General features: G+C 39.6%; 1 protein-coding gene across 2 annotated transcripts in view; it reads right to left on the bottom strand.

Annotated features, from left to right (window-relative positions):
• Positions 1-4,816: 4,816 nt before the first annotated feature.
• Positions 4,817-11,074, bottom strand: part of LOC111871925 — a gene marked incomplete at its 5' end in the record, with an annotated part of 82,344 nt that continues 76,086 nt past the window's right edge. For both annotated transcript variants that reach the window (XM_023865332.2, XM_023865331.2), the window contains 2 exon segments: positions 4,817-5,601; positions 5,952-7,744. In XM_023865332.2, coding sequence (XP_023721100.1) covers positions 5,284-5,601; positions 5,952-7,744 — 2,111 coding nt within the window. In that variant the 3' untranslated portion in view covers positions 4,817-5,283.

The raw sequence follows: 11,074 nt of genomic DNA, 5'->3' as shown, positions 1-11,074 counted from the left end.
CAAAAGAAAGAAATCAGTATCGGAAAGTTCCTGGACTATTACTGTTGTAACTGCCTTGGTGAAAGATGATGAGAGGGGAGGCCAAGGTCACACTTCCACAAGTCTACTGCAACAGTCTGCCATGTGACACTGTTCCCTGAACAAACACTGTTTTTTTTGACTTCATGTTTGTTTTGACTGTGATGGATGGCAAAATCAAGCAATGTGTCTGCATCAAGTTTTGCGTGAAGCTCGACAAATCCGCTACCAAAAGCCTTGAAATGCTTCTTGAGAACATTCTTTAAGCCAGACAGCAGTTTTTAAATGGTATTCACGTTTCAAGGCCGGTCAAGTGTCAGTTGAAGATGGCAAATGTTCTGGGCGACCAAGCACCAGCAAAATGACAGAGAATGTTAAAAAATTTTAGACTGTTCACCGTGAATTTGTTCCTCCTAACACTGTGGTCAATTCTGACTATTTGAGATGTTTGAGAGAAAATGTGATGGAAAAGACCGGAACTTTGGTGTGACCAGAAATGGCTTCATCATGACAATGCACGCGCCCACATGTCCCTGAAAACTCCAGAGTTTATGACTAACAACACAGTTATTGTTCCCCATCCTCTCTACTTGCTAGACTTAGCCCCTTGTGATTTCACTTTGTTTCCCAAATTGAAAATTAAACTGAAAGGACAAAGTTTTGAAAGAGTGTCTGACATCCAAAGGCAATCGCAAGTAGTACTCGACAGCATTAAGGAAAATTACTTCCACAGTGCATTTGAAGCATGGAAGAAACAGTGGGACCATTGTATACATTCTAAATTAGCATAATTTGAAGGAGACTGCAGCCAAAATTGAGTAAGTTAAGCCAGCATTTCTGTTTTGATCTGGCCTGGGAAACTTACCGATAGCACCTAGCGGCCTCCGTAGTCTAGAGGTAACGTTCCCACCTCATGACTCGTAGTACGTTGGTTCAAATACCCGGCGGAGGTCGTCAAATTTTTAAGGGTGGAAAAATTCAGGGAACAAGTCCTCCGGGAGGGACTTTAAGCTGTGGGTCCCGTGTCGTAGCTTTACAGCACGTAAAAGAACCTCATATCTCCAAAGGAGGTCACTGAGCTAAATTCAAGGACATTTCCCACCCAACAGTAGTCTCTAACGCCTCTAATAGATGGGGGAAGCATTATAGAGACTGCCAAGCCAGAAGAGGCCGAACTCGCTGGCTCAGTTGGGACTGATGGTACGCACCAATACCGGTAGGATATAGAGGCTGGTAGAAATCATAGAGGGAAGCACAATGGACCACTACAGGTCTAAGTGCATGGGGAAACTCACCCTCTCTAATAACTAACTACCAATAGCACCTCATATGCATGCAAATTTCAAATTTCATTTCAAGATACACCTACATCGAGCAAACGATGTGCCTGAAGTGGGCAAAAGCAGGTCATCTGGTAGTTATGTGGCTCTTTTACACAGTAAGAAAACTTCATTATGGCTCCTTATATGATCAACAAATCACAGGCCTTTAAATTATTTTATGCCAGTGAACTTAGAGCTGTGAACACTGAACTGAAAAAAAGAATGGTTACATATATTTTCAACAATATAATGTAGCTCTTATACAGCAGAGAAGTCAACAGCACCACAATGAAATGTCTATCATGAATGGATTGTCAGTAAAGCGGATTAAAGCTATCATATTCCCCGCATTAAATGTGCAAAATTTTTAGCATGGAAACACAGAACTAAAAGGCGCTACATTACATACCAAGATAATAAACCCACAATGCTTTTATAGAAAACATTGCAATTAAGTTCAAAAGAATACAGAATTTTTTAATCATTGTGAAATATGTTTGAATGTTAAATAACAGCTGTTGAAACGTAATGGTATACAAGGTCAGGCAAATAACTTTTGAGACACATTTTTAATTTTGCACCGGGTGATCTGGCAATGCTGTTATTTGGAATGTTTGGTGATACAAGACAGAGCTCACATGGAAAGTCTAGGATAAGCTGCATGAACAGTAGTTTGTAAGATCAATGTGTGTTGTCAAATTTGTAAGGACATGAAAATGGAGTACATTATGGAACAGAGAGTGACTGTGAATTTTTCAGTTAAACTGTAGAAATCATCAAGTGGAACATTAGAGATGCTGAAAACAGTTTACGGTGAATCTCCAGGCCACAGAAGCCACAGATGACCAAGATCAAAACAATGCTGATCTGCTTTTTTGACATGTGTATCATCACTTTCTGTCTGTACCCAAAGGTGCCGCTGTGAATCAGGCATTCTTTTGTGGTGATGGTGAAAAGGTTAATTGATGCCATAAGACAGAAGCAAAGAGAGCTGTGGCTAGATCACCCATATATTCATCATGATGTGCCGGTACATTCTCGCTTCAATTGTTGCAGTTTTTAGTGGGAATAGCCATCTCTGCCATGGATCATCTACTGTACTCTCCTGACTTGCGGCTGTTTCCAAAACTCAAAAAGTGTGCTGAAAGGAAAGTGTTTCACAGACACTGACATCAAATCATCTGTGAAAAAATGTTGATAAGACATTCCTGTTCAGGATTTTAAAAACTATTTTGAACAACGGACAAGACACTGGGAACACTGTAAGGAATTGAAGGGAGATTACTTTGGCATTGCTAATATCTGCAGCTATTAAAATAATTTTTTAAGGTCTCAAAACATATCTGCTCAACCGTGTATAAAGTGAACTTACTGACAAATATCTGAATCATAAATGGATCTTCACTCACTAGCAGTCTCGTCACTTGCTGCAAGGCCAACTGCATGATAGCTGGTACATTTATAACCTCAGCTGTTGTTTGGAGGTCATAAACTTTGCCTTGAGACTTTCCTAATTCCTAAGTCTGAGAGCAGTCAAGATTTTTCTGACTCCATATGACAATGTTAGGCTATACTGTGACTATTTGTTGGGGGATTTAAATGTACTACACCGATGTCTGCAGACCACCTATCTACATTCCTCTAAATTCCACAATTTAATAATACTGCAGTGTAAACAAAGTGTAAGGGGAGAGATGGACCACATATCAGTGGCATGCCCAACCCTCTCAACCCCCCCAAAAGTCAGTTTCTAGACTGTTCCTGAAGCACAGGGCCTGCATTGCCAGCCAGGTTTCAGAATGACTGTACCTGAATGAAAGTGTATGGGATATGTAAGTTCGATGTTTGAGCAAGAAGCAGTGAGCAACATTTTTGTGTGGTGAAACAGGGCAGTGCTGGCAGAGATAAGTGCAACAAGACAATGCAGTGTGTTCAGTGAAATAGTAGTGAACAAAAACAAAATGATGTCAACTGTTCCAAAACACAAAGAACATTCCATGAGCGGTGACAGCATCGATTTGAATTTACAATATTCTACTTCATGACAAGGAGCTGGGGTTTAAAATAAGCCACAACTGCTTCATTCTGAATCTTAATTCTTTTTACTGTCATTTACTGCCTGACATCATTTTTATCAGCTTCACAATGAAACAGGAAGTGCAAATTAAGAGAAATATACAAAGAAAATTGACTCAAATTTTCTGCTTAAGCCCATGACTATTTCAAACCAATGGTTTATTATGGCTCAAGATATTCTGAAAATTTTATTAACATGCAAACATGAAAGTTGAACACTATATGCTATAGAGCTGGGAAATTTGTTTCTTGGATTGGAAAACAAACTGTAGTAATCAATTTAATGACTGAGTTTTTGGATATTAACCACTGTACTCGGGTAAGAAGGCTACTCAGTCAGGCCCAATTGACAGAGTTAGCCCATCTCTGGAGAATATGGATAATGTCCAAAGAGTCAACCATTCTACTATAACTCACTGATCAAATTAAGGAATAACCACGTAAAAAAAAAAACAACAACAGATTAAACACTGTACATGTTCATGTAGATCTGAGGCACTGAAAATTGTATGAAAAATTCCGTTTTTATGCACTCAGCCTGTTGCTCACTATTTGCTGTTAGACATTATGTGAAGAACATATTTGGTGTGATGAAGTGCACAGTACTGATATTCATTGTGCTACATTTATCACACAGGAGGCAAAGAACAACTGGTTGTGAGTAAAATATATCATGAAATCTACTTACTTAACAATGCAACACAACCAATTCCCAATTTACATATACTGCTTCCCCATCTCTATATCCTAACAGGCAATCTACAGTTTTAAGGTTTCATTATCACAAAATTATCATGGATAGTATGACACAACTTTAACACAACTGCTCACTACATACACAACCATTAGGAACTGAGTTGGATCTTTCTAGATGACCACTGCAAGAACATGAAGGCAAGTGAAAGCACTCAAGTTCCATTTTGACACCCAGAGTGCAACCTGCTTTCAAGTTTCCTGACATTCTGAATATATCATATAACCTTTCAGAATAAATATTAATGCTCAACTTCATTAGTTCATAGATCTGTTTCGTGCTGACATTCTCATATTCTGAAGCCTTGTTTTTTAGTGTGTGTGTGTGTGTGATTTTTTTAATTTCCTCTGATAGTTATGACTGATAAATTCTCTGTTCACTGGATCGGGATAAATGTCTCCCCTGTGCCAGAACACTGCAAAGTCTTTTCTTATTTCTGAATTTCAGGCCTTTTGTTTTATTGCTAGTGGGGTGGGACTAAGTCCCCTGTACTGTGGGCACTTCTGGCCTATTGTACCAGCCTCATACGATAGGTGAGGGTGATTGTGGAGCAATTGGTGGAATGAAGATTGGCAGGGGAACCGAAGTACTCGGAGAAAACCTGCTCCAGCGCCACTTTGTCCAACACAAATCTCACTTAGCCAGACCTGGGATCGAACCCGGGCTGCCGTGGTGAGAAGCCACTGATTAACTGCTTGAGCTATGGCACGGCCCTTAGTACAGGGCTAGATTTATCTGAATTCAACCATCTGGAAGTCTGTATTTTAACACTTCATCTGAATAACATTCAATACCCTTGACATCACATGCTGTAAAATGAAGAGGAAATGTACCCAAACACAATTACCGAAGACACTGTTCAACGTTTAATGAAAGACAAGAACATACTGCAAAATTTCTGTCACCTGCTTTTGCTATTACAAATATCTCCATTGAAAGCAGAACTATTCCCTGCATTTTTAAATTTATAAAACTTAAATTTGGTACAATATATGAACAGAAATGTCCATAATAATTCCAAAGAAGCTATTTTTCTTTGTCACCAACATTACAGAGACTTATAGAAGCTGTCATACCACAAACCCATTCCATTTCATGTCCCTCAAAGAACAGTTACAAGTCCTCCTGCCTGAACAGCTTTCCAACTTTCACAGTGTCCTTAACCTGGGAACAGTTTCTATTCCACAACTCTGAAAGTTCAGCAACTAGGAGACTGGAATGGACAGTCTCATTAATCAACTCGCCACACAACACTGTGTCATTTCTGTTCAAAATTTCATCCGGTCCTCTTCTTTTTGGTTCCCTGCACTCATTTTGACGCAGTCGGCGGATGGAGAGTGGAGATCTATGTTGAGCCATACATCTTTGGAGGGACTCTGCTGCCTTTTCAAGTTTCACCGATGCCCAAAATACGTCACTGTTTGAAGTGTCCTGCAAACCATCTATGCCTTTTCAATAGTATGTACGCTAATTTCAACAACTGCCACTTCTTTTAAACATCAATGTTTGTTCCATGTTATTGGGAAACAGGACAAAGGGACATTAGATTCCACCTGTAACTCACTTCTGTATATTCATTTCACTACATATCATTCTGTAAAAGAGAAATGAGGAACCGGAAATACTTTGTTCTTACTACTCATAAGCCAAGAAGCTTGGCCTGGAAACAGAAACATTCTGGAATTTGAACTTTTGGTAGGGAAGAACTTATACTAACATGCAGAAGAAACTAAAGGGCAGCAATTATACAGCAGTGAAAGAGTCCTGCTGATTGAACTTACTTGTGTTTTGGATTCCAGTCCTGGCACTGTTTCCCTGTAAACTTTGAGATTAGGCTTCTTGGGGGTAGGGACAACAGAGTCAGGATCTCCCATATGCTGGGGTGCCTCTGATGCTCTCTTCATAGCATATCGGGTCCGGTCCCTTCTGTGAGGAAGAGAGGGGTTAGAATGTTGGAGTTTTGGATCATCCTCCATATCACAATGCAGTGGGGCATAAGCAGTCCCATCTCCCTCCTCTGAGAATGTAAGTGCCGTTGCAGGTAGAGGAGTTATGACAACCTTTGATTGGGATTGTTCTTTTCTTAGAGGAACTGATATCTTTGATCTGTGCATTTTCACAGAGTCTGTCTGGTTAGACTGCAGTGAAGCATAACTTGCAACATCCCCATCAGTATGTAAGTTTCGTGCAATAGATGGAGATGATGGGGTAGTGCTAGACATTTTTCTCTGATATCGTACTCTTCTGCGTGGACGTGTTGGCATTAAGTGATCGGATACAGAAGTGTTCACGGTCTCATCGAGTGATGTACTTTTCCCACGTGTCAAAACTGGTGAAGATGTGTTTGGAATCATCTTTAACATACTTGTATGATGTTTTCCTGTCTCCTCATACGATGACAAGTATGCATCCCTCGCATTATGACGGGATGATTCCTCAGATGACATGCAGCACACCTTTGTGAGTGTTTGTTCCTTTCTATGATTAAGAGATGATACAGAATGGAGAGATTTTGAACTGTCAGCCTCTGAAATAAATGAAGGTGAGTTTGATGTGGCATCTTCCACTGAAACTTCCATTTCTTCTTTTCTGCAAGGAAATGAGAGCTTGGAATTGGATTTTTCAGTATCTGTACAGTCAATGGTTAATGGAGCAGACACATAAGATGGCACTGACACCCGAGCCTTTGTTTCAGAATCTATCCTAGTCCTAATAAGGGGAACATATGGATTGTAGAATTTAAAATAATCAGCTTTGTCACGTTGAAGAAATGGAGTATGTACTTCCTCAACTTCATCACCGCCAAATGTTTCTGATGCTGATATCATGTTGAAATTCTTTGTCTGCAATCTTCTCTTTCTTTCGGAGCTTGCCAAATTTGGAACTGGAACCTCTGCTGAGTTAAAACGAAGTGCTGAAGAATAAGTAATGTGTTTTTCCTCATTGGTAAAAGCTGGTGCTGGGGAAGTAGAAATTGGAGTCTTCATGCAGATATTCATCTGCCAGCCCTGTGAAACTGATTCTGAGAACCTCAATGAAGGGTCACTTGGATCCCGTGTTGCAAATGTACCTTTATCAAGGCACGACGAACTTCTTCTTACTTGAGCATAAGTTTCATATGGTGTTTCAATTACAGGGTAAACTGCCATACTTGGGCTACTTGTTTTATTACAGAAGACTGGTTCCACATCTTCAACTCCATTTTGTTCCTGATATTTTTCTTCAGCTAAAACCAGTGGGCTATTTTCATCACTCAGCAATGGCACAGATGTTATAGGCTCTACTTCATCTTCCTCATCTGTAGAGCATAAATCTATGACAGGGATTGTTGACTGTGGTGACAGCGCTATGGGCTCAGGATAATGGTTCTTAACATTCAAATATGCATTGTATGCATACATGGTGTTGGGAATCAATGTTGGGAGCTGAAATGCAGCCTCACTGTCTCTTGGGGAGGGATCTGGTGTTGGCATCCTAGTTGTAAGACCAACTATCTCTTCTTCTGTAAGCCGCATCATCACAACTCGAACATCACGACACATGGATAGAAGTTTTTGACTCCTCTTACTCAGCCCTGAAAAGTAAAAAAAATATTAAAATTAATTTCTTTCCTAAAGTAATGTTTTAGTTGGTTTGTATAGTATTAAAGTGCACAAGTGATTTTATGAAATAAAAATACATAGGTAAGTCAATAATTATCCGCAATGTAGCTATAAATTTTATTTCAATACAAACAGAAGATTTACATTAATATCATTTTTCAACATAGTCCCCTTGCTTTTCAACGCACTTGGTCCATCACTGGACAAGCTTCCTGTGCCCTCAGAAAAGAAGGTTTTTGGCTGAGCAGCGAGCCACGCATGCACCGCTTCCTTCACTTCTTGGTCCGAGGTGAATCGACGGCCCCTTCCCTTTGAGAGGACGAAACAAGTGGTAGTCAGGACTATACGGAGGATGAGCCATTACATCAATCTTGAGTTTCTGGAGGGTTTCAGCAGTGTGGGCAGCAGTATGTGGACGGGCATTGCTGTGCAACAACACAACACATTTCGACGGTAGTCCTCGGCATTTGCTTCGAATAGCTGGCTTTAGCCTGTCAGTAAGCATCTCACTGTAACGAGTACTGTTTATTGTTGTGCCCCTCTCCTGATAATGTTCCAGTACTGGGCCTTGTGAGTCCCAAAAAAACTGTAAGCATCAGTTTTCCTGCAGATGGTTGGCTTTTGAAATTTATTTTGCTGGGCGATTGTGGATGTTTCCATTCCATACTCTGCCGTTTACTCTCCGGCTCGCAATGATGGATCCATGTCTCATCATCAGTGATGATTCTGTCTAAGAAGACGTCATGTTCGTTACCATAGCGATCCAAATGTTGTTGGCAGATGTCCAAGCGCGTTTGTTTATGCAACACTGTGAGTTGTTCTGGGACCCATCTTGCACAGACTTTATGAAACCCAAGTCTGTTGTGGATGATTTCGTAGGCAGAACCATGACTAATTTGCAGACGATTTGCCACATCATCAATAGTCACTCGTCTGTCTAACAGAACTACGTCATGTGCATGCTCAATGTTGTCCTCGTTTGTGGCCGTGGATGGTCGTCCGACTCCTTCCTAATGCGTAACACTTGTGCAACCATTTTTGAATTTTTCACTCCATTTGTACACACTCCATTGTGGCAAAACACTGTTCCCGTATTGTGCTGAAAGTCTTTGATGGATTGCGGCCCCTGATACACCTTCCAACCACAAAAACCGGATCACTGAATGTTACTCTTCTTTGGTGCAAACAGAAAGCGGAGCAGCCATGATTAACGGCAAGGCAGCAACGATGGAACTGACCTAGCAACATCAAACCTGCGCAGAAATAATGACAAGGAAACCATGCATGGCGATGCTGCGCAAAACAACAGTGCTGCCAAGAAAAACACAAATACAACTGCACTGCGGATAATTATTGACTTCCCCTCATATATATTCCTTGCTGTCATTTTCACCAATGAAAAGAAATATATATAAAGTGGAATGTGAAACAAATTTTCTGATCCATTAAATGACTATATTATGAATACACCACTAGTTTAGAGAAAAACAATTTCTTGTTGATAAATTATTGATATGTCTACAGACTTTGTTTTAAATGTTTATTCTGATGTTTACAGATGCTAATAAAGGACAGCAACACAGTTCAAGGTTACACTGATATGTTGGGTTTTTGGACTTTATCCATCGTCCTGGTTTTTAAGATAACAAATGAAAACACTGGACCTCCAGTGATTGAGGCTAGCTCTTTCTAACGGACCCAACTGAATAGGTGTTTCCTTCACCTGAGGACGGAAACAGATCCAGTTTCTGAAACGTCGTGTTTTCATTTGTTATCTTAAAAACCAGGACGATGGATAAAGTCCAAAAACCCAACATATCAGTGTGTTATACACCATCGTCAGAATCCTATAGTAACTACTTACAATTCAAGGTTATCATGCACTGGATTGTTAAAACACGCTTCCACAGCAATGACTACACACACAACAGTACACACATTGCTGGGGGTGGTATTTTCTAATTAGTCCAGACAAACCTATATACAGCCAATGGGCCCCAATGCCAGAGCTGTTGAGGATGGGACACATTAGAGTAATCCTAGTTATTAGAGCCTGAAACCTAGTAAGAAACTAGCCAAGAGTGATAATACAACTTGTGAATGACTGTAGATGCTTGTAAACCATGTTCTTATTTGTAAATAAGAGTAATTACTATTCAAGAATTCAATTATCTTTGTGAACCCTGTACCTAGTCACTAACATGTGACAATCTTTTCCAATTACAGGAAATAAAGGAGGGTAAAATAACAAATTATATCCTTTCTGCAGATGACTTCTTTTGTGTACAAGGTATGTATATGGAGACATCAGTCAGTCTGTATAAATGACGGTATTTGATTAGAATTATTAAATTTCATATTCTGGTTTCAAAATACTTCAGAAAAAATAGCCTTAATTTGCTCAAATTTTATGTGGATTGTATGTGCTATTATGACCAAAAATGAAATGTTTTCAGTTTTACAAATGTACTCTACAGAACATCTATAAGCTGTGAAAGAGATCCATATATAAAGGCAGTAACTGTATAAAACAACCAGAACACGTCTGAACACACTCAGAAAGTAACAGAGTATAGGCTATATTATGACAAGTTTAAACATGACTTACACTATTGATGTGTTTAGTGTGTCTTGTACAGCCTCACGGTAAATGTGCTGCCTCCACTCTTAAATTGTGTGGCTACTGAACAATGTGCTGTGATTCAATTTTTGGTCAAAATGGTTATAAAACTTATATCAAAGTTTCTCATTCATCTACTGTATGGTCCGGACCTTGTTCCACCTGACTATTACCATTTTTGGACCATTAAAAAAGCATTATATGAAAGCTGATGCTGACACAAAAGGTGTGTGGAAACCTGCCATCAGGAGTCATGGAAAATGTTATTCCCAGAGAGAGCAAAAGGAGCATAAAGAACCTGGTAACAAACACCTGAAAGAAACAGGTGAAGTTCCTCTTTATGAGTGCGTTTACCTTTAGTAAATTTATAACACCAATGACTACAGTGATGACATGAACAGAAACAATTAACAGACTTAAAACTCTCACACTGTCCTAAACAAAGACAATCCAAGAGAAACATGGGATGAGCACTAAGTATGTTAATAATACTGAAGGTGCATAAAGCACAATGTTGTTAGACAAACAAATTACATAAAACTGTGATGGCCAGACTCATTTAACTATGAAATTTGAGGTTCTCACAACAGTAAATGTTAAGATCATGGTCTTTTTGGATGTGACTAATTTAGCTTGGTAAACAAAGAGGAGAGTGACTCTTCTAACCTGAGAATGGAGGCAG

Source organism: Cryptotermes secundus, unplaced genomic scaffold (genome assembly GCF_002891405.2).
Source record: "Cryptotermes secundus unplaced genomic scaffold, Csec_1.0 scaffold1831, whole genome shotgun sequence".
In the NCBI taxonomy this organism is placed as follows: domain Eukaryota; kingdom Metazoa; phylum Arthropoda; class Insecta; order Blattodea; family Kalotermitidae; genus Cryptotermes; species Cryptotermes secundus.
The sequence above is the reverse complement of the archived record's forward strand: the minus strand, read 5'-3'. Positions and strand labels throughout refer to the sequence as shown.